The sequence below is a fragment of the Amphibalanus amphitrite genome, unplaced genomic scaffold (genome assembly GCF_019059575.1).
Source record: "Amphibalanus amphitrite isolate SeventyFive unplaced genomic scaffold, NRLGWU_Aamphi_draft 000566F_arrow, whole genome shotgun sequence".
NCBI lineage: Eukaryota > Metazoa > Arthropoda > Thecostraca > Balanomorpha > Balanidae > Amphibalanus > Amphibalanus amphitrite.
In genome coordinates this window covers 206463-229511 of record NW_024882060.1, presented here as the reverse complement: position 1 = coordinate 229511, position 23049 = coordinate 206463, and the positions used below count along the sequence as shown (strand labels likewise).

The 23049-nt window shown below is 54.3% G+C and overlaps 2 protein-coding genes across 3 annotated transcripts; one reads left to right on the top strand and one right to left on the bottom strand.

Annotated features, from left to right (window-relative positions):
- Window positions 1-187: 187 nt before the first annotated feature.
- LOC122393974 (SET and MYND domain-containing protein 4-like) lies at window positions 188-3130 on the top strand. Its single transcript, XM_043390499.1, has 3 exons — window positions 188-1028; window positions 1524-1645; window positions 2005-3130. The coding sequence occupies exons 1-3, from the start codon at window positions 227-229 to the stop codon at window positions 2926-2928; spliced, it is 1848 nt and encodes a 615-aa protein (XP_043246434.1). The 5' UTR covers window positions 188-226; the 3' UTR covers window positions 2929-3130.
- Window positions 3073-21131, bottom strand: LOC122393973 (centrosomal protein of 152 kDa-like). 2 transcript variants are annotated; one of them, XM_043390497.1, is made up of 20 exons: window positions 21069-21131; window positions 17803-17940; window positions 15831-15970; window positions 15220-15533; window positions 14742-15005; window positions 14268-14462; window positions 13646-13734; window positions 12989-13417; window positions 12623-12753; window positions 12238-12457; window positions 11754-11912; window positions 9517-9689; window positions 8188-8288; window positions 7868-8016; window positions 7379-7537; window positions 6769-6876; window positions 6287-6436; window positions 5812-6033; window positions 5387-5557; window positions 3073-4109 (listed from the first exon to the last, which is right to left on the bottom strand). In XM_043390497.1, the coding sequence occupies exons 2-20, from the start codon at window positions 17935-17937 to the stop codon at window positions 3291-3293; spliced, it is 4128 nt and encodes a 1375-aa protein (XP_043246432.1). In that variant the 5' UTR covers window positions 17938-17940; window positions 21069-21131; the 3' UTR covers window positions 3073-3290. The 2 variants fall into 2 exon arrangements, with proteins under 2 accessions (XP_043246432.1, XP_043246433.1); XM_043390498.1 differs by lacking the exon at window positions 6769-6876.
- Between the last annotated feature and the right edge of the window lie 1918 nt (window positions 21132-23049).

Below are 23049 nucleotides of genomic sequence, written 5' to 3'. Positions count from 1 at the left end.
CACGCAAGATGACTGAAATTTTCCGTCTCAATCCGACGCCGTGGGCCATCCGTCGGCGTCAGAGGCGTCAGCTGCTCCGGTCGGGCGCGCGCCGGTCTCGTCGGAGGCGGCGGCGGCAGCTCGGAGCCGGCCGGTGGCCAGCTATAAATACCGCGCACCTCTTCCGCCGCCCTCGGCTCGCGCCGCGCGCTGCGGCGGCCAGTGCGTGTCGAGTGTCGGAGCAGCCATGGACGGCCCCACGTGCGCCGGCCCTCAGCCGTTCGGCGAGGACGCCTTCTCCACCTTCTACGACGGTGTGTGCGCCGAGGTGCGCGCGCTGGGCATCGAGCAGTTCCGCGCCGAGTTCGACGCGCTCGACACGGACTCGGAGCGCGTGTCGGCCGTGCTGCGGCTGGAGAGCGCCGGCCGGCTGCGGCTGCCGACCGCCAGCCGCACCGGCAAGTCGGAGCAGCAGACGCGCAGCTACCTCGAGATGGCCATGAACTGCACCGACTCGAGCCGCAAGCTGGTGCTGTGTAACACGGCGCTGCAGCACTGTCCGGCGCCGGCGGCCGGCGCCGCGCCGTCCGAGCTGCACCTGGCCGTCCTCCTCAACCGGCTGTGGACCGTGTACGAGCTGGGGCGCTTCTCCAGCGGCCTGGCCGAGGCGCAGCGGCTGCTCGAAGAGCCGGCGCTGGCCGCCGCGCCCGTGGAGACGCGCGTCCAGCTGCTGGTCGAGCGCGCCCGCTTCGAGGCGGCGCTGGCGCACCGGCCGGCCGCCGAGGCCAGCGTGCGCCAGGCGCTGCAGATCGTGCGTCAGCTGGAGCGCCAGCAGCAGGCCATGTACGCCCGCGAGCTCGGCACCATCCGCAAACGGCTGACGGACGCCGAGCCGGCGCAGGCGGACAGCTCGGCGCCCGGGCCGCCGCCGGCGCCGCGCCTGTTCGCCGGCGAGCACGAGCGGCTGCGGCGCGTCTCGTCCGCCGTGGAGCTGGTGACGAGCGAGCGGCGCGGCCGGCACCTGGTGGCCACCACCGACATCCCGCCCGGTGAGCAGCTCCGCGGGGATGTGGGGTACTGGGCTCCCGCTGGGGTATGGGCAGGCCAGAGTCATAGCATGCAACTGGGGCACCCTGCTTCTACGCTTGAAAGCATAGGATGGTCAAACAAGTGCACAAAATTGCCGCATGTCATCTCACACACATGAATCCCAGGCTAACTAGTAACAGCGTGGGCTGAACAGACATCACCACCACCACGCCTCCCGGCCGATTGGGCGGGCTGCCAGCGCCCGGTGCACTGCCAGGGCAGACCTGCACCCTGCACACGACAGGGAAAAATGAGCCCGGCGCGACTGACCACGCGCCCTAGTTAGTGATTCGCCCGCCCACTCTTCATAGGCACCACGCTTGACTCACTAACGTGACACTCAAAACACAGGGAGACACTCCACTTGAGTCGCACCATAGTCACGCTGGCCAGTCGAGCCGTACCGCCGCCGCCGTTCCGCCGAGTACGGGTTCTGACATGCTGTCTCTCCGCAGGTTCAGTGGTGATTGCCGACGAGCCGTTCGCCTGGTCGCTGCACCCGCCGCGGTGGACGACCCACTGCCAGCACTGCTGTCGGCCGGCCGACTGTCCACTGCCCTGTCCCAACTGCGCCTCGGTTAGTGATATGGGATTACACGATATGGGAATGAATGAATGTGAATGATGGGCTGTGGATTGAATGATGGGCTGTGGATTGAATGATGGGCTGTGGATTGGGGGCTTCTGAACCCTCAACATAGCAGCTGAATCGGCGAAGCTGAGGGAAAACGATTTAAGGGAATTGAATAATGTTGAATGCCTACCAGCTGGTACGAAACATACGGATACTAGAGGACAAGCGATGTCGTTTCTTCAATACTTGGATCTTATCGCACAGTGGCTTTGCTCATTGTCTCACGATTGTTCATTCGGTCCCCTGCTCCGCCCCAGTTGGTGCCGTGGCGGACGAGGCTGACTCCCGTGTCTCTGTCACAGGTGCTGTTTTGCAGCGAGCCGTGCCGCTCCGAGGCGCTGCGGCTCTACCACGCCACAGAGTGTCCCGTGCTCGACCTGCTCATCGACCCGAACCTGGGCCGCATGGCCCTGCTCGTGTTCCGAGTGCTGGCGCGCGCCGGCCCCGAGGCCCTGGAGAGGGCAGAGGAGCTCGACTCAGAGTCCGCCTCGGACGTGTACGACTCGCTGGCGTACGAGGCAGTGCACGGTCAGGTGACCAACACGGCCGACCGGCCCATGGGTGACGTCATCAAACGGTGCGCCGTGGCGCTGTACCTGACCGCCTGCCTGCAGCGCGCCGGGGTCGGCAGCGCGGAGCGCCGGGTGGCCGCCGCCGCGCTGGCGCTCCGACACCTGCAGAGCTGCTCCTGTAACGCCTACGAGATCACCGAGCTGCGGCTGGGCGGCGGCGGCGCGCGGCTCGCCGAGTTTGAGGAGCTCGGCGGCGCCGTGTACGCGGCCGTCTCGCTCACCAACCACAGCTGTTTCCCGAACGTGGTGCGCTCGAGTCGCGGCCGCGGCGTCACCGTGACCACCACGCGGCCGCTGCGCGCCGGCGACGAGCTGCTCGACAACTACGGCTTCCACTTCCACGAGGAGGAGGAGACGGCTCGGTACGCAGCGCTGCGCCGCCAGTACCAGTTCCACTGCGAGTGCGCCGCCTGCGAGCAGGGCTGGCCCCTGTACGCCGAGCTGGCCGACGGCGCGCCCCCGGGCGCCGAGCAGCGGGCTGCCGTCGAGCTGCTGGTGCTCGGACGGTACGCCGAGGCGGCCGCACGGCTGGCGCCCGTGGTGGCCGCCGACGGTGCCGGGGAGCCGAGCGCGCCGCCCGACAAGCAGGCCGTGCAGCGGCAGAGTCTGTTCATCAGGTGCATACAGAGCACGGGTAACATCAGCGTCGAGTGACCGGCAGGGACGGACAGAGCAGCTAGTCAGGAGCAGCGTGCCGCTGGTCCCAACTGGGCCGCATGGCATCAAGGTCCGATACTGGTGACTGCAGCGAACCGACTCATGAACACCTACGACTCGTTATTTGTTACAAGTAAGACAAACATTTCATAAGTTTATTAGGCCAATCATTGAGTATTAATAAAACTAACAACAAGCAGTCTCCATTAATTGTCCCATGCAGTCAATGATAATGTGGCAGTGGTGACTGGTGACGATGATGATGAAACAGGTACTTCGCATTGCAGCGTAGACATATGGCATGAGCATAACACACGTATTGGAACACATCACAGAGATCAATCAGAGCTAGTCATTGGTTAGTTCATCCAGCCGCCGTCCCGGGAGGGCGGTGTGAGGCGTGCCAGCCGGGCCAGCACCTCCTCTGCAGAGCTGTGCAGCCCGCCCCGGCTGCCGCCGCCCCCGCCGGCGGCGGCCGTCGTCTCCCGGTGAAAGATGAAGTTGAGGTCGCGCCGTATCCGCTCCATGGTGGCCTGTTGGTTGTCGCCGCCCAGCAGCGGGGAGACGCCGCGCGCCGACAGGCCGCCGCCGGCGCCGCTGTCGGGCCGGCCCAGCGACGAGAGCCGGCCCGAGTCGGACCAGCCGCCGGCCGTCGGCGGGCCCCGGTCCGGCTCCAGCCGCCGCTCGGCCGTGTGAGAGCGGAACGTCGAGGGCTCGGCCGCCGGCGGCGGCGGCGCGGACTGCTTGGTCCGGCCGGCGTCCGGCAGAGTGCAGCGCTGCAGCGCCTGGGTGACCTCGAGCCGCAGCTGGCCCCAGGTCCGGTGGAAGACCGATATCTCCTGCAGCACGCGGGCCAGCTCCTCCCCGCTCACATCGGTCTGGGTGGCGGCGGCGGCGGCCGGCGGCCGGGCGCGCGCGGCGCCCTCGCGTGCCAGCATCACCTTCTCCTTCATCTTGCCGACGGCCACGCGGTACTCCGCCTCGAGCCGGCGGAACTCGCCGTCGTAGTGCTGCTCGCGCTCCTTGACGTAGCCGTGGTAGTTGCGCAGCTTCTCGCGACTCTGGCGCAGACTGTCGCGCAGCTGGTCGGACTCGGCGTCGGCCTTCTGCAGGCGCGACTCGAGCTCGGCCAGCCGCTCGCGGTCGCCGCTGGCCGACTCCGCCGTCAGCTGCTGGATCTGGGAACGCGCCACGGATAAACTGTACAAATGGCGGCCGGCTCTCAAACACAGTGCATGGACGGGAGTGCGGGTGACGCTACTGTAGCTCCGGTTGACAGTAGCGATTAAAGGTAGTGTGCTAGCTTTCTTGGACCATATGGAGTTAATGACCCGGATAAGGCGAACCGGATTTTTAGAACTTATCCATACCTTCAAAACTCATGGAAACATCTTAAATTCTTCAAATTTTGAGTACCCCAGTGCGAAATTCGCCCCGACGGGTTGTCGGTCGTACCCCAACCACATTTCACACCACTATGAACAATAAATGCACACACTAAAATCGTTATTACCGATAGGCTCATCCAATCAAGTTTCGATAAACCCGTTCATCATCATCTCCTGCGGTTTCGAACACGCCTGTTAGGTGGCTTCTGATGCTCGTCGAGGTCGGAATTTCCAAATACGCGTGGTGCGTCGGGCCGCGCGCTCTGCATTCGGCCAAGAAAAATGCGTCAGCTGATCATTGTCATTTCTGCCACTTGCGTGTGGTGAAATGGGGTCATAACTTAAGAGACGGCTGTTTCATATCAATTATTTTACATAAAATCATATTTCAAACCATAAATTAATGATCGACAGCCAAATTAAAGAAACAATACCAATGCAGGTTTACAGTTTAAGTTCGACATTGTGTTGTCTACGATTAGACAGCTGATAACTCATTCCCGTGCGTCGTAACTCTACAATGACCTGTGCTTATTGTCACATGTGCGCCGCATTCACGATTGTTACCGACGCCTGTTTGCAAGTCAGCCCACTACAGTTGGTATACATATCGAAAAACCGATAAACTTTTAGGCGAAAAGGGCACTATTCCAGGCCCATTTTTGATTTTTTTTGCGATATCAGGTAAAAACAGAAGCTTCTTTTCCTAGGAAAAATAAAATGGGAAATCATTGGAAGGTAGCACACTACCTTTAAAGATTAGGTTGAATGAATACTCGTATGCTCTAGGTACGCACATGCTACGCATAACTGGTGCAATAATCGTCAGAAAACTGCGAAAAACATACTGAAATCATGTTCTCAGGCAGAGATGGAAAAAAACATTCAAGAACATTCAATCAATTTGCGGTAAATCCACTAATGAGTATACTAAATACGGGTGGCCGAGTTGTGCAAAACTCACATGAAAGTCGTCATTTTCCATAATTTCTGACAAAGTGAACCTATTTCTGTTCTCCAGTTAGTTGTTTCGACCCACAATTCGACTCGTCTGTGAGTATTCTCACCTGTCGTTCGAAGTTCTCGCGGTCCTGCTGGCGCTGCGCCAGTAGATTGTCGTAGCTCTCCTCCAGGGCGGCGGTCTGGGCGGTGAGCCGGGCGTTCTCCTCCCGGAGACTCTGGGAGGCTGCGGCCGACTCCCTCCGCAGTTCCTCCTCGATCTTGGTGAGCTCTGCCACCTGCGCGCCGCCCGCCGCCCAGTCAGATAGTTCACCTTCCAGGACATTTACAATCTGACTGACACTATCGCATCAAACCCCGAACAAATTATACATAAGTTGCAGTCAGCAACTTACTTTAGACTAGACTTGGAACAAATTATAAAACACATGAAACCTTGTCAGCTGTAAGGGTCACTCCACATGTAGTTCCCGCAACGCCTCCTATTCTCCTCCGGAACGCGATTACCCCGGTAGGTCGTCCCACCACCCACCTTGTTCTCGACGAGCTGCCGGTAGCTGGCCAGTCCCTGTTTGTAGTTGTCCTCGTTCTGTCGCAGCAGGGTCTCGTGTTCGACGCGCAGTCGCTCCAGCTCGTCACGCAGCTGGTCGGCGGTCTCGTGCCGTCGCTGTGCCGTTGCCAGGGCGGCCGCCTTGCGACGGTCCTGTTCTACAGCCTCCCGCAGCCGGGACTCGTACGCCACGATCAGCTCGTCCTGCCGCCACATCGGGACGGGCTGTCAGCTGTTGGGCACGTCTTCACTTTGAACACCGGCGTGTAGCCGACAAAGTCTCAGAATCAACAGCATGATGAGACATAACTCCACAGTCCACATCCCGACATCGAACTGCAGCTGCCTAGTCAGAACCAGATGCACCGAGGAACGACCTGCGACCCGACTCGTCGCACTAACGTCGACGATACAGTGGTCTGGCCCCGCCACCGGGCGCTGCGCCCGTCCCGCTCACCTTCTCAGTGCACGTCTGTTCGGCGAGCTTCCTCAGTCGGGTGTGCGCGTCCTCCAGCTCCTGACGCAGAGTTTTCACCAGATCCGAGTCGGACGAGCCGGACGGACGGCGCCGCGCCTCGCGCACCTTCCGCTCCGCCTCCAGCCGCTCCTGGCGCCGCACAGGTTACAGTGTGAGGTGACGGCGTTAGGTCACGACACACGGGTACGACGGAAGGTCATGGCGCAGTTACGATGTAATTACGGTATACGGTCATGGCATGCGATCACAGCTCAGGTTTCCTTGATTATGAGCACGTTTCAGGGCATGACACGGGGCCATGATACGTGAAAATCGGTTCTAATCTAATCAGCAAAGCTTAATTACGCTGGATGCATACAATTAATCTTTGATAATAAATGGGTGAACAAAATATGAGGTGGACTACGGTCGGCTCATTTGAAAAACAGAATCGGTTTACGGGTGTCCATCTGGCCCGGTACCTTTCTTATCCTTTCTTCGTAATCATCCGCCACCTTTTTCATTTGCTGCTGCAAATGTTCCGCCTCCGTCTGAAGCTTCTTCTTGTCCAGACATGCGCGCTTCAGCCTCTGAACGCCAGAAGCAGGATACGTTGATAGATGCTCAGCATGCACACAATCGGCAACAGAACCAGGACCGACACATGCCCCGACACCGCAGACCAGCATGCACCTCAGAGATCCGAGTTTCGGACTCGTACCAAGCATGACAATGACCATTGACCAGAAGCGCCAAACATCAATCAGAGCACGTTCGAATTGCTCATGCCATTTTCATGTCACCTAATCAGCCATCGAATGAAGCAAGTGTGATCACTGTCATATGCGACAGTGCTCACACGTGACTATTCTATGAAGACGTGTCGTACTGCAGACAAGGCAACACGATCTCATGCATTTCAGGAAAAAAATGTAGCCTTGAGTCAGGAACGATAGATCGTAGGCGCGGCTCAAGATTACGAACGTAACAAACGCGTCACAAACAAACGAGTCCTATGTCCGCCCGGCGTGGCAGCTCAGCCATAAACCCCAGACAAGCGGCCCGAGACCGGCCGGCTGCGCTCAGACGCACCTTTTTTAGTTTGTCCTGCTCGGCGGCCAGCTGAATATCGTCGGCCTGGACGGCGTCGTCCCGGGTCAGCGGCGGGGGGCTGGTCTGGGTGCCGTGCGCGGAGAGGGCCGGCCGCGCCGGGGCCGCCGCCTCCTCCGTCTGGGTTCCGCCGCTGGCCACCTGGCGGACGGAGTGGCGGGCGGCATATACGGTGTCACATACACTCGAATATTCGGACACACACTCTCACGTCTCCGTCAGGCGTCAGACCACCAAATGACGGTCATATACGCGACTGGTTATTGGACGACAGAAGGAAACAAAGGTAAAAAGACATAGATAGCCAGTTAGTCAGCTAATACTGCGCAGTGTGCATACCGCAACATAGGCCCATTAAGCGCGAGACGAAATTCGCATAGGCATATTTTGCAGCAAAGCTGTCCGTATCATTTTTTGCGATACGATACGGCCTGATGATCACACGTGACCACCCACCCTGACTAGTCTCACCTCCCTGTGATGTTGCCGCCGCTCGGCGTCCACGGCCTCTGCGATGGCGCGCTCCTGGTCGCGCTTCCAGTCGGCGTACCACCGGTCGTAGTGCTGGTTGAGCGCTGACTTGACGGCGTGGTTCCGCTCGGCCTCGGCCGTCTGACTCGCTGACGGACGGCGCACGAGCGGGTGTCAGTGGTCGGACCAACGTACCCCGCATAAATTCACAGCAGAAAACACACGACAGTATTTCAAACGTAGCATAGTCACATAGCATTCGTGGAAGCCTACAAGGTAAATGAGGAGTAAATGGGCATTCACGTCTCTTTGAACCTCACCTGCCGTGGCGTCTTGCTCCAGCTGATCTTTCTCCTGACAAACTTTCACATACAGCTCCTTGACTTCAGTCAGCTCCTCTTGCGCCTTACTTAGCTCAGTTCTGTAATGGAAGCAACATTAATGACATTTTATAGTAAAATTCACACCATCATTGTCATCAATAACCAAATATCTTAACCCTCGCACGACCAGGCCATTTCTCATAACACGAACGACCGGGGGGGGGGGGGGTTGTTACGATTCCCCCCTGGCGTTTCGAAACGGAAGGTCGTAAAGCTTAGCGGAAAAAACCAACGGATTGCTCTCAACGAGATCTCGCGATTGGTGGCATATTTTTTGGTCCTAGGTCAACATTTGACCTACTTTTGACCGGTCAAAGGTCAAATTTTCGGAAAATAGACTTTTTTCAACTTTCGGCGGCAATTGCGGCAAAACGGTGGGAGATATCGACTTGAAACCTTCACTATCGTGTTCCTTGATCAATTCTCTATCGTTTGGTATGTATTTCGTTTCCCTAGCTCTAAAAATGGCGCGTTCGGAGCGCCGGAAGTCGGCAAGGTCACAGTCGGCGGCAGAAATTCGAAAAATCAAAATTTAAATTTTTGAAATCTGATTGTATTTTTGGATTTGGGAGGTCCATTTGCTCCCTATAGAAGCTAATATTGCTGCATATTCCCATTGAGGTGACAAGAATTAGCAAAATAGTGGTTCGGGCGCTTTTCAAAAATAGTACCGGACGCTGTTCCTCTTGTGACGTCATAGCTCCGTGACCTGACCTGACCCGGTCAAATTTCTTATACCATATGATAGCCAATACTTGCCCCAACATGCATGGGAAGTTTCATCACGATCCATCAACCGATGTCCGTACCACCGGCAGGAAACCTCGGGCGTTGGCACTCAGTTTGTGAAAATCCGGCCGGAGGCTGTACCTCTTATGACGTCATAACTCCGTGACCTGACGTGACCCGATCAATTTTTTTTTTTCGGCAAAAGATGCGCAAAGGTTGCGCTAGAGGGTATTGAAAATTTCAGCCCGCTACGACAAGCCGTTTAGCGTGCACTTCGAAAAAACCTCAGGGGGGGTTGATACACCCCCCCCCCCCCCCAGGCGTTCTAGGGTTAAACACCGGACGAATGCAGTTACAGAGCTTACGACACACGAATCGAAAGCTTAAAAACGGAAGACATCAAACTGGTAAGTTGCGTAACATTTTTCACTGTCATTTCGGTAAAAAGAAAACCTCCACGCGATCCGACGGTGACCGGGTAGCGTCAGTTTTATAAAACCTCCCAATCGAGTCCCTGTCGAGCGGCGGCGTCCTCACCTGAGCGCGTCCAGTTCGGTCTCGTACTCCTCCATCTTCTCGGCGCGCACCTTCTCGATCATGTCGTCGTGCAGCTGCAGACAGGTGGCACGCACGTGTTCCACGGCCTCCAGTTTGTCTCTGTCGGCCTGCTCCATCTGCTCCGTCATGTGGCGCCGCAGCTCCTCGGCCGTCTGAGCACGGGAGGGACGCGGGGACAGTCAGAACAGACGGCGCCGCAGCTCCTCGGCCGTCTGACCACGGGAGGGACACAGGCACAGTCAGAACAGACGGCGCCGCAGCTCCTCGGCCGTCTGAGCATGGGAGGGACACGGGAGGGACACAGGAACAGTCAGAACAGACGGCGCCGCAGCTCCTCGGCCGTCTGAGCACGGGAGGGACACAGGGACAGTCAGAACAGACGGCGCCGCAGCTCCTCGGCCGTCTGACCACGGGAGGGACACGGGAGGGACACAGGGAGTCAGAACAGACGGCGCCGCAGCTCCTCGGCCGTCTGACCACGGGAGGGACACAGGGACAGTCAGAACAGACGGCGCCGCAGCTCCACGGCCGTCTGACCACGGGAGGGACACAGGAACAGTCAGTAGTCAGACGGCGCCGCAGCTCCACGGCCGTCTGAGCACGGGAGGGACACAGGCACAGTCAGAACAGACGGCGCCGCAGCTCCTCGGCCGTCTGAGCACGGGAGGGACACAGGCACAGTCAGAACAGACGGCGCCGCAGCTCCTCGGCCGTCTGAGCACGGGAGGGACACAGGAACAGTCAGAACAGACGGCGCCGCAGCTCCTCGGCCGTCTGACCACGGGAAGGACACAGGCACAGTCAGAACAGACGGCGCCGCAGCTCCACGGCCGTCTGAGCACGGGAGGGACACGGGAGGGACACAGGCACAGTCAGAACAGACGGCGTCGCAGCTCCTCGGCCGTCTGACCACGGGAGGGACACAGGGACAGTCAGTAGTCAGACGGCGCCGCAGCTCCTCGGCCGTCTGAGCACGGGAGGGACACAGGGACAGTCAGAACAGACGGCGCCGCAGCTCCTCGGCCGTCTGACCACGGGAGGGACACAGGGACAGTCAGAACAGACGGCGCCGCAGCTCCTCGGCCGTCTGACCACGGGAGGGACACGGGAGGGACACAGGGACAGTCAGAACAGACGGCGCCGCAGCTCCTCGGCCGTCTGACCACGGGAGGGACACAGGGACAGTCAGAACAGACGGCGCCGCAGCTCCACGGCCGTCTGAGCATGGGAGGGACATGGGGGGGGGGGCAGACAGTCAGAACAGACGGCGCCGCAGCTCCACGGCCGTCTGAGCATGGGAGGGACATGGGGGGGGGGGCAGACAGTCAGAACAGACGGCGCCGCAGCTCCACGGCCGTCTGAGCATGGGAGGGACACAGGGACAGTCAGTAGTCAGACGGCGCCGCAGCTCCACGGCCGTCTGAGCACGGGAGGGACACAGGCACAGTCAGAACAGACGGCGCCGCAGCTCCTCGGCCGTCTGAGCACGGGAGGGACACGGGAGGGACACAGGAACAGTCAGAACAGACGGCGCCGCAGCTCCACGGCCGTCTGAGCACGGGAGGGACACAGGGAGTCAGAACAGACGGCGCCGCAGCTCCACGGCCGTCTGACCACGGGAGGGACACGGGAGGGACACAGGAACAGTCAGAACAGACGGCGCCGCAGCTCCACGGCCGTCTGACCACGGGAGGGACACAGGGACAGTCAGAACAGACGGCGCCGCAGCTCCACGGCCGTCTGACCACGGGAGGGACACGGGAGGGACACAGGGAGTCAGAACAGACGGCGCCGCAGCTCCACGGCCGTCTGAGCGTGACAGAGATACAGAGAACAGTTAGCACACAGACTAGGGACAAGTAAGCCAGAACGCAGTACAGAGGGAACGCAGACGCAGACCGGTGAGGCATCACAAGGTATTGGTCCGGAAACAGCACTACAAATACAGATGTAAATACAAATACAGATGTAAATACAGATGGGGACAATCGGTCAAGAAATGGTATGGGGCGGCAACTGGGTTAGTGTGCACAAATCACAAAACACTCGGACGGCCAAACATTGAGTGAGTACAGTCATCCGCCGTTCAACATGTCACTAGCCGCTAGTCACTAGCGGCGGCTGGGGCCCTCAGCTCCCAGTCTGGACTGTCACAACCCAATCAGGCAGTGCACTGTGCGGGGACATGCGCCTGCAACACCCAGCATCCGACTGACCTTGTGGACCTTCTCGCCCTCGGCCTTGATCTTTCTGAGCTGGTCCTCCAGCAGTTTGCGCTGTTTCTGTTCGGTAGCCAGCCGCAGCCCCAGCTCGTCCAGCCGGCGCTGCTGCTGCTGCTGAGCCTGCTGATCAGCCGGCTGCTGCACCTGCTTCGCCTACAAACACAGCAACGAGAGGCCGCTATGAGTTAACACAGATGCAGTCACCATACACATTCTATAAGCAGCTAAAGAATATGTTGTGCTCCGCGTAATCTTGTCCTTTAACTGTCCAATCGTAAAGTATTGCGCTTGGCTTCAGAATGATCAGCGTCCAGGTAAGCCGCACAGATTTAGAAGAAAGTGCGTTAAGTGGCATGTCAACTTGACAAGACTCTTTTAGCAGTCCACAAAATGCCCTGGGTAAACCAGTAAATCGCTCGTCACCGGGACCTGCTGGTCCCTCGCTGGTCTTCACTGCCGTCCCCGCTCAGACCCGCACCTGGTCTCTGGCGGCCGTCAGCTGGGCGTCCTTCTCCGTCAGCTGAGCGTCCTTCTCCGTCAGCTGGGCGGTGGCGGTCCGCAGCTGGTCGCGCGTCCCCTCCAGCTCTGTGCGCAGTCGGGCCACCTCCTCGCGGCGCGCGCGCGAGTTCTCCATGGCTCTCATCAGCTCTCGGCGCAGAGAGAACGGAGAGGGCTCGGTGGAGCCGGCAGCCGACGGCCTGGGGAGCGGAGACCGGTCACCACACGGGCAGACATAGGTAGCCATGACATCAAACTTAACTTCATTGTGATTTACCGTTCAGCGGAGCACCTTAATCATGAGCAGCTAAATCACCGGCGATAAAACTAGATTCCCTTCGCTCAGCGGCGGCGTTGCTGCTCACTTGCTGACGGGCGTGGAGTGGGCGGGACCGGCCAGTGGCGCCGAGCTGTCCGCCGTCGTGTCGTCCCGGCCACCGAGGCGCAGCACCGCCTCGCAGGCCTCCAGGTCCCGCTGCAGACTGCTCACCTGGTCCTGTGGGTCACACGCATGACACGGAGTCAACATGTCACCGGCTAATGAGTACCGTGGCCAGGTGCACCGTTCGAGCTTTTTAAGTTGCCTTACATCAAAAGTATACAGCTAGGATGAATGATACACTAGTAGATTGTCAAGCTCCAACAGCCTTATTCCACTCATTCCCAGATCATTTATTGTCATCCTGAAGACCTCAGTCGCGCCTCCCGCACCCAGTGCCGTGGCCACTCACCTGAGCAGCGGCCAGCTGCAGCTGCAGCTGCTCGCGCTGCCGCTCCTCCTCCGCCAGCCGCTCGCGCAGCTGGGCCGGCTCGGCCTGCATCAGCTGCCGGCAGCGCGCCTGCGCCGCCTCCAGGCCGGCCGCCATCTGGTTGATGACGTCACCCTTGTCGGCGGCCAGCCGGTGGCGCGCCTGCTCCGAGTCGGCCAGCTGGGCGCGCAGGGTGGCGGCGGCGTCCGTCTGTGTCTGCAGCTGGACGGAGAGCGCGTCCATGCGGCGCTGCTGGGCGGCCAGCTCCTCGGCGTGGCGGCGCTGCAGGCCGTCCACCAGCTGCTGGTGGCGCTCGGCGCTGCGGGACAGCGTCTCGGAGCGGCGCAGCTCCGTCAGCTCCGCCTGTAGACTCTGCACGGTCACCTCAGCCGCCTGCAGCCGCGAGGTGCTCTGCGACACGGCGCACGTTCGGTCACACATACTGGCCACGACCGGAGATAGCGTACGGGAGACAGCAGGCCCAGCAGGCAGAAAGTGAGCCAAACACGCAGCAAACAAGCGTGAAGGTTACTGAGTAAAACCAAAATTGCAATAAAATATTAACAGCATAGTGCATCCGGACAACACTATAAACGATAAGATAAACGTAGAAGATAACATGATAAAGTAAAACTTCACCTCTTTCTTAGCATCCTCTGTTGCCTTCAGCTGAATCTTTAACGAATCAATTTCCCCGCGAAGTTTTGTCAGTTCATCTTCTTTCTCCACTGTACAGGAATATTACTTTGCATCAAACGCATGCAAACAATATTCACAAGAAAACCATAAATAATGCATTCTTAAACAAAGTTATAGCTCCGACCACACGAAAGCTGAAAATGCACTGCGGAAGTAAAAATATAGGCGGAAAACTAAAAATTACAAAGACAGAACATATGTTTACCAACAGCTAGTTGAGATCCATAAAAATGAAAAAATAAACCATTAATTGTATCTAGGAATACAGCATTCACATGCAAAAACTATCAATGTCCAGACAGGGGTGACGTGATTGCATCCGTTTGGGTGACAGCAATATCATGCCTGCTTTACTGAAAACACAAACTGTGGAGTAGCTCAGACAGCATTGATGGAGCTCGGAAAGAATCAACAAGCAAACAGCAGCTCAGGGATTACACCGATGGGACTCGAGTCTAGGCAATAGTGAATAGATATTGAGGCAACATGTTGATCAGATCCCGGACCGCGGACACTGATGGCACACTGTGCGCCGTGATTCCGCCCGCCGAGTGTAACCTACCGAGCAGGTTCTGCGCCTGCTGCAGACTGGTCTGCAGGCCCTGGCCGTCAGCCGCCGCCAGCGCCGCCTGGTGGCGGGTGGCGCGCAGCTCGGCCGCCGAGTCGGCCTTGAGCCGGTCCAGCTCCGAGCGCAGCCGGCCGATCTCGTGGCCGCGCGCCTCGTACAGGGTCTCCAGCTGGTCGCGCGAGGTGCGCGCTGCGGCGGACACACACAGAGAGCGCGACCGTCAGACACAGGCAGACGCAGAGAACGGGAGGACGCCGGGGCGCTCGATAAGACAGCTGAGTGGCGCAAATATCGAGGTAAAATACCTGAACGGCCGCGGCGGCAGCTGTGCCGTGACTGCCATGATAGTGACTGTTCACTGTACCGGCCCGCGCCCTACCACTTCAGCGCGTAAAAATATGGATCACAGCTTCCCCACTTCTCGGAGTTTCCGTGCGAATGCAGTTAGACAAACGGTCAGCCGCTCACCGAGTATGTAGTCCTTCTGTTTGTTGGCCACGTATTTGCCCGGGTCAAGTAGGTCTCCGGCGGGTTCGGTGCGCGCCGCCGGCTCGGGCAGGGCACGGCCGCCGCCCGGCCAGCCGCCCGGCTCCTGGTGCGCGCGCAGACCCATCTCGATCATGTTACCGCTGCTGAGGTCGTCGGCGTCGCCGCTGCCGTCGTCCGCCGCCGCTGCCGCCAGCTCGCTCCGCGGGCTGGTGTAGCAGTGGCGGTAGTGGGCAGCCGACGAGTCTGAGAGGAGACAGAGGCCGTGTCAGTCTCAAGTGTCGACACGGGTGCTAGACATGCTGACTATCGTTTGAACGAATCAGCACCATATTATCAGCAGCTCGACGAGTCAATTTGACACAGCGTCAGTGTACGAGCAATGAGCATGCCTCCCATTTTCACAGTGCCCAGTCCTCGTACCACGACGTCTACGCTGCCTGCTGCGGCGCCCCCTCACCTGACGTGTCCAGGTGCTGGCGGGGCGTGTTGACCATCTCCGTCAGGCCGGCGTTGGTCTCCTCTGGCTGCAGCGTCTGGAAGCCGAGCGGCTCGTCGTCGCGGCCCGCCGGCTCGTACTCGCCCCCAGAGTGGTATCCGGCGCCGGGGTAGCCGCCGCCGGGGTCGCCGTGGTAGTCGCCGGCTGGGTCGTCCCTATGGTAGTCGCCGCCTGGGTTGCCGTGGTAATCGCCGTCCGAGCCGAGGTTATATGCAGGGCCAGGGTCGCTCATTCGAGGCAGGTTGTACTGGCCACCTAGTTCATCGTACAGCGATCTGAGGACAAGAAAAGTGGACCTAGATGGGGCTGCAGCATATTAAAGTTCAGCTGAAAACAGGGCTACCATGTATGCATCAAAAAAGTACACTTATCATGCTAAATAATATTTGTAGCAAGCGAAATAGGCAAAAATTCAAAACTACATATCACAGTCACATTTTACACTGGCACTTGTATAATTAAAAAACTAAGGCTTAATAAAACTTAAAATAACTAAGTGGTCAACATGCCATTGACAGTTCATGCTCTAAGTTATTCCATAATCTGAAGTATTGCTAAGGCCTAACACTTACCTCTCCTTTCCAGCAATAAAAGGTGTAGATGTTGGATATTGTTCTGGATGAAAGCTGGGGTCAGTGTGGCTCATGGTGGCATCCTCATCTTCATCATCATCAATCAGATCATCAAATGCATCTTTTAGAACATTTTGTAACTGAAAAAGACAAATTTGGCAATAAGCCTTCAGCATGCCAACAGCAGAGATGTCGATAATACAAGAGATGGACACCAGCAATAGCAGCTTATACATGCTTGAAAACCATTTTGAACTTCTTATAGGTTGTGTTTATGAAGAACTATTCAGATAACTGATAGCTAGAAGTGCATTGCAAAAGACACAAGAATATAACACACAAGTATTTTTTTGTGTTATTGAAACTGATGGCAGCATAAATCAACTTAACCCGCGCACCGACGGGGGTCTGCGCCAACTTAGTACCGACGGGGGGGGGGGCGGATGACCGCCCCCCCCCCCTGAGATCTCGAGAACGAAGCAAGATAGCGACAAGCGGTAAACGGCATCGGATACGCACGGTCAAGATCTACAATTTTTACTAAGGTCATTTTCAGGTCAGGTCAAAGATGACGTCACAGGAGTCGAAAAAGTCAAAATGGCGGCGCTAAATATGGAGAGAGTTTTTCTCAAATAACTTTCGAATTAGTCAAGATAGGAACAAACTAAGGGCATCATCGTGATCCTCTCGTCAATCCGCATCGAATGATATATGTTGACCTCGAAAGGTCAAGGTCAAAGGTTGACCTCAGGTCACGTGACCTCGAGGTCATCATGTATATCATTCGATGCGTCTTGACGAGCTGAACACAATGAGACCATCCACGCGTCTGTATCTTGTTCCTGTACGGAGTTATTGGCCAAAAACCTTTGGTGACCTTTGATGACGTCACATGACCTCACAGCTGCCCAACAGCAAAACAGACCTCAAGGTACTGAAGGTTGATCGTATATGAAGTCATGTATGGTATATGGGGCCATTCCGACCCGTTTTAGTGGTAAAAACAGGGAGTTGATTTTTCCCCCATTGACTTATAATGGGGAGGTCGCGAAATTGACCTGACCTTAGGTCACCGATATCAAAATTCCGAGATATACAAATTGTAGCTACTAATGACCTAATAACATCCTGCGACTTTCAAAGGCCTCCGACATCTACTGTAGCTCTGGCACGGTGACAAAGTTGCAAAAAAGTGACTTGAGGTTGGGTCATTCAAAGTGACCTGGTGACCTGACCTTGAAAGGTAGGAGGTTCAAACTTGCACACCATGTGTAAAATTGATAAGGGAATAGTCATACCAAATTTCTCGGCGCTACGCGCCGCGGTTTTCCCGCTATTCGCGAAAAACCTCAGGGGGGGCGGATATCCGCCCCCCCCCCGTCGGTGCGCGGGTTAAAAAAGAAATAGTGTTCAGAAAAACTCAGCCACTTCTGAAGCTGAAGGTGGTTGAGTTTTCCAATTAGCAAAAGCCAGAAATTGCATGAACTCTTGTTCACATAAGTCAAAGCTAACCCAACCAACACTTAAAGCCCCTCACTGGGATTCTGGGGTATGCTGCCATACTGAAATAAGCATTCATATTGAAAAAAGTTTTCATAGATTACTGAAATGCTCAATCAGATGTGCTTTTCATAAGCCCTACTTATGTTTTAAGGTCTGAATTACAGGGCATAAAGTAACAGTAAAAGTAATAATGCAATAATTTCTAAGTGATCTGTTCAGCCCTTCCCAGGTCAAGGAGCAGCCAAATGAAAAGACTAAGGTAGGTGGGGAGGGAGCCAGGCCATAGATCAAGCTAGCCTGGTGGATACGAAGCCATCCAAACTGGGAAGGTGGCACACACAAGCAAACATAAATCATGACAGGTTAAAACAGCAGTATAATCAGTGACACAAGTACAACATAGAGCCATGGTACAATGTTGCTGAGAGTGGAAGGAAGGTGAGTTGAATAAGATTGCAGTCACACATACCTCCTGGTTCCTCCTCTCTTCTTCCTCAGCTGCCTCTGCCTCCTCATCTGGCTCTCCACTGGCTCCTGCCTCTATTGATAGACCATCAAAGTGAATACTTCCACCATTGAACAGACTTGACCCTGGCAAATCCATGGCCTGAAAATTGCATTCTGTTAGAACCAAAAGGGAGATACCTTATCATGTATCTTGTTGACTAGCCTGCAATGTAAAGCAGATATAAGTACCTCCATGATAGAATTGTTGGTATCATTCATGACAGTTGGGCACCAAACATCAAGCATGCAACTGGACTATCTGTGATGAGCTAGCAATATGACTCATGACCATGGTCAAATCAATCTGGCATCTGGTGGATAAAGGAAGAAATTATGATTGAAAGATAGGTATGGAAGCAACAGCTGTGAATCAATAATAGCTTAGCAGGGGATTTACAATGACAAAATTAATGGTAAATGTCAAGTTTAAGTCCTAAGCAGATTTCATTGATAAATTTTTCATATTTTTACATTATTTGACATCCTGAATCCAAAAATGATACTCATATGTCTTGCAAATAAAAGAAAAACATAATCAAACCTGACCTAACCTTACCTATGTACTTACCTATAACCAGGGGGGTACGCTCCGGCTGTTTAGCATTACGAAAAATGGTGACAGACGTTTGTGGAGGATTGTCGACGAACTCTTGTTCCGCGAGCAGTACTTACACGCTAGCGGAAAATTCACCAATCAGCGCTCGGCAGTACTCGACGCTGATTGGTCCGACGCTCGTGACGAAATTGCGGGGGACCGCAGTTATTCTCTATGGACCCGAATAGGCTTTTGGATTTCGGAGGAGTTTCTTTAAAATTATATGCTGTTTGGAGCTGTTTTCGAGATGAAATATATTTCTTATGACTGTTAGCTATATAATGACACCATAAAATCATGATTTTGATAAATATTACCGATGTAATATCGGCCGAAAAGACATGCTGTCATGGCACGGACTGCCCTGCGGCTGATGTGGGGCCCCTAGTGCCAGCGTATGGTAATAATGGGTTGACGAAGGGTTATTGGAGAAACTTAGAGCCCCATCAGCATTCAGTATAGGGTCATCAGAGGCCGGGAATGTCCATCAGGGGTCTGAGTAGGCCTGTCATAGGGGCATACATGACACATCATGGCCCATGGGTCAATGTAGATCCATTAGGGGCCGTTGAAGGGCCATCATTGTTCAGCGTGGGCTCGCAATTACCTCTGATGGGCATATGCCGTGCCCTGATGGACTAACGCTGGCCCCTGATGAACCATCACCAGCCCCTGATAGGTCTACAAAGCCCCCTGCTGGGTCCAAATTGGTCACTGATATGCCCAAATGGGCCACTGAGAAACCCGTACAACATCCCTGACTGCACCTGCTGGACCAATGCCGTCCCCTCATGGGCCCACCACGGCTCTTGAATGACCTTTTCAAGTCCCCTGAAGTGCCTTTATTGGCCTAAATGGCCCCTGATTGACTGTTGTGGTCCCTATTGGTCCTATATGGCCCCCATGAGCCCTCAACGTCCCTAGACAGCCTTACATTATATGCCACTGGGCCCTGTTGGGTCAGCACCGGCCCCTGATAGGCTTGCACTGGACCCACCGGGCCTATACCGACCCATGAAGGGCCTATATCGAGCCCTCATGGACCTCCGATGACCACACGCCGACATGTGTGGCCCCATCAGCAGTGGTCCGTCTATCCCATGTACTTACGGTCTTTTTGGCCGATGCGACACCGGTAGTATATAGAAATGTTATGATTAAATGTCGTTATTACACAGTCAAAAGTCACAGAAAGAATATCCAAGCTCAAAAATGGCCTCAAACCCAACAAAAACTGGTATAAATCCCCTTCAAAAGCCGTAAGTCTATTAAACGCCATAGGGGAATAGCTACAGTCCCCCGCAATTTCGTCACGAGCATCGGGCCAATCAGCGTCGAGTATTGCCGAACGCCGATTGGTCGATTTCCGCTAGCCTGTAAATGCTGCTTGCGGATATAGTTTTGAACAAGTGAGGGTCGCGGCTACTAATTATCGCTTGTCACCACTTTTTCGACGGGAACGTTCTACCTGGTTTATATAGCCTTGCCTATAACCTACCAACCTACAACCTACAAACCTACAAACCTACAACCTAACAACCTTAAACCTACAAACCTACCTACCAGAACCTAAAACCTACAAACCTTCAACCTAACCTAACCTAAAACCTAAAATTTTTGCTGTTTCATATTTGTATCAACAGCGTCACAATTGTAGTTAGGACCTAAACTTGACATATACCAAAATTATGCACCTACCTACCCAGGACAAGCAGCTTACCAACAATGATATAAGATATAAGAAATAAGATAGCATGATAGCTATGACATTACATTCTTTATGGTTAGATTACTGAGCCAAAGCAGAGCAGAAGTCAGAACTGTATCTTATACCATAGTAAGGATTTGACAGCACTGAGCTAAGTGCGGTTGCATTGCAGACTTGCAGTATATTGCACATTTATCTATCATGCTTGACAATCGCCCTGTACAAGTGTCTGAACTCTGAAGCCGCCACGATTCCCAGGGTCATAAAGGATGATGGTGAAAACAGGGTGCCCGGGGCAATTTGATCAAGGCTCTTGAAATTCATTTGCACAGATCACATGACAACCAGCGTGTGTAAGGCGTACAAAGGGGGAGAACTTCTAAATAGCCACGTGACTACATGCACCCTGCGGCGCCGTTTTCACCGGCGTCCGTCATTAAGGCCGGCTTATCTAACGACCAATCAGGACTGAGGGAACTGCTGTCTGTGCGTCACCTGATCAGCTGCCATCTAAGCCCTGCCTTTTTTCCACAGGAGCCGCAGAAACTTGAGCATTGAATAAGGCCCTGGATATTGTTGATCATGTGCATTTGCCATAAATTTAAGTTCCATCAATGCTACATCACACCTACAGCATACACAAAAGTAAATTTCTACTGAATTATAGGTATAGCCTTGTGTCTACCAATCAAAAGAAAACTGAAGGAAAGCAAATCCTATTGCATCTGTTTGAACTTGTCAATTTGTAAACTCAACATGCGAGCGAGCAGGGTTGTTTGCAGAAAAATCTGACCCAATGTAACTTGTAAGCCTAGATGCCATAGTACCGACCAATCGCAATAAGACTGGAATTATTATATTGATTTTAGAAATGTAACAAAACGATGAACAGCTCGAAAAACAGCATAAATATCAAAAAACATACCCTGCGCCTCCCTCTTTTTACAGATGTTGCGCACGTTCTGTTTTCGCGCCCTGTTTGCTTGCTTACAATCGTGATTAATATACCATAAACAAGAAATGAAATTTTGCAATGATAAAGATCATTCAAATTAATTCATCTTTGATACAAAAAAAGATAAAATAGCACGTAATTTCACAAATACATGAGATATTTCATGGATATTTTCTATGGAAATTTGATTTTGTCCTTATATTTTATAGTTCTTGATAACTGCCATATTTTCCTACCTATTACCTACAAAGGCATTACACCCATATTAAAGGGATTATCAGGGTTTAAAAATTGAAAGGAATCGGAATGTATTGCCTATCAGTTAAGTCTCCAGACTCTGCCGATTTCAACGATATACATAAAATGCCTATTGATGCTATACTTTGCAAGTTATAGCCGTTTGAAAAACGACAAAAATGTACTTACTCCCGCAAAACAAGTACTTGAGCGGTCAGATTGGCCCATCACTATAATGTAAACAAAGAGCGGCCTTGCGAAATTTTGCGGGATTGAGGATTTCTACAAGATTTCGGTGATAGGCATTGGTTGTCGATATACGATGGATTTTTGGTGAAGAACTCGACTGAAATTGAAACAAATTGAAGATTTGCTTGTCTAAGGCAGCAAGATTTATAAACATCGCCAAATTTATCATATGCAATTGGAGCTTGTTTCAGTTTTTTTTATAGCAGGGTCATGATACAATTTTCTTTCAATGGTAGATTCGTCATGGTACAGTACAATTTAATTGGTAATTTCGAGTAATTTATGTCATTGAATTGAAACTGCAAGTACATCCCACAAAAGAGCTTATCCTCTTCAATTTTCAGTCTTGATCTGACTGATTAGTGATTTGTCAAGAGTGCGAAAAGTGAGGTGACAAGAGAGCTACAGGTTTTTCAAGATTTAAGTGTTCTTGAATAGCAGGTTGTACAACATTGTGCTGTGACATAACCACTGGGCCTTGTGCCCCCTGTGACAGAGCCCCTGCATCAGCTGGTCTGACACGGCTGGGCTCGCAAGTCGCAAAGAACGTCTTGGTGCTCTTAATTATGATTGATGATTGTGATGTGAAAGGAGGGTACCTACATGGCAAAATACATTTGTATGTAATTTCTTGCCACAGTACCCACCTGCATGTACATTTTTGTTGTCTTTGTGTGAAAATGAATATATTTTAAGGAAAATTAAGGCATTTCTGTATTAAGGAAAATTAAGGCATTGTTCGCAGATGACGCCAAGGTGTACAGGAGGGTGTCCAGTGACATTGACAGAGGTCTTCTCCAGGACGACATATCAGCACTGGAGGCTTGGTCAGCTGTGTGGCAGCTCCCCTTTAACAGGAGTAAGTGCAAAGTCATGCACTTGGGGAGCACAAACCCTGGTTTCGAGTACCGGATGGCCGAGACTGAGCTGACCGTTGTCAAGAAGGAGAAGGACCTCGGGGTGCTCGTTGATGATACCCTCAAGTTCCATGAGCAGACAGCAGCAGCAGTGGGACGCGCCAACAGGATTCTTGGACTCATCAAGCGCACATTCCTGTCACTGGACAAGACTACACTGCCCATCCTCTTCAAGACCATGGTGAGGCCCCATCTAGAATACGCCAACTCAGTCTGGGGACCGACGTCCAGAGGTGATCAAGACGCCGTGGAGAGGGTGCAGAGGAGAGCGACAAGGTTCGTCCACTCCGTGCGACATCTCGAGTACCAGGACAGGCTCAGGGAACTGAAGCTCCCCAGCATGTACTACAGGAGGCTGAGGGGTGATGTCATCACAGTGTATCTGATGTTGACGGGACGCCTGAAGGTGACAGCTGGTGACCTGCTGGAACGAGAACCGTCCCAGAGAACGAGGAACCACGGTCTGAAACTGAGACAGCCCAGAGTCAACACCCAGCTGCGTCAAGTCTCCTTCTGTTCGCGCGTCATCTCGGCCTGGAATGGACTCC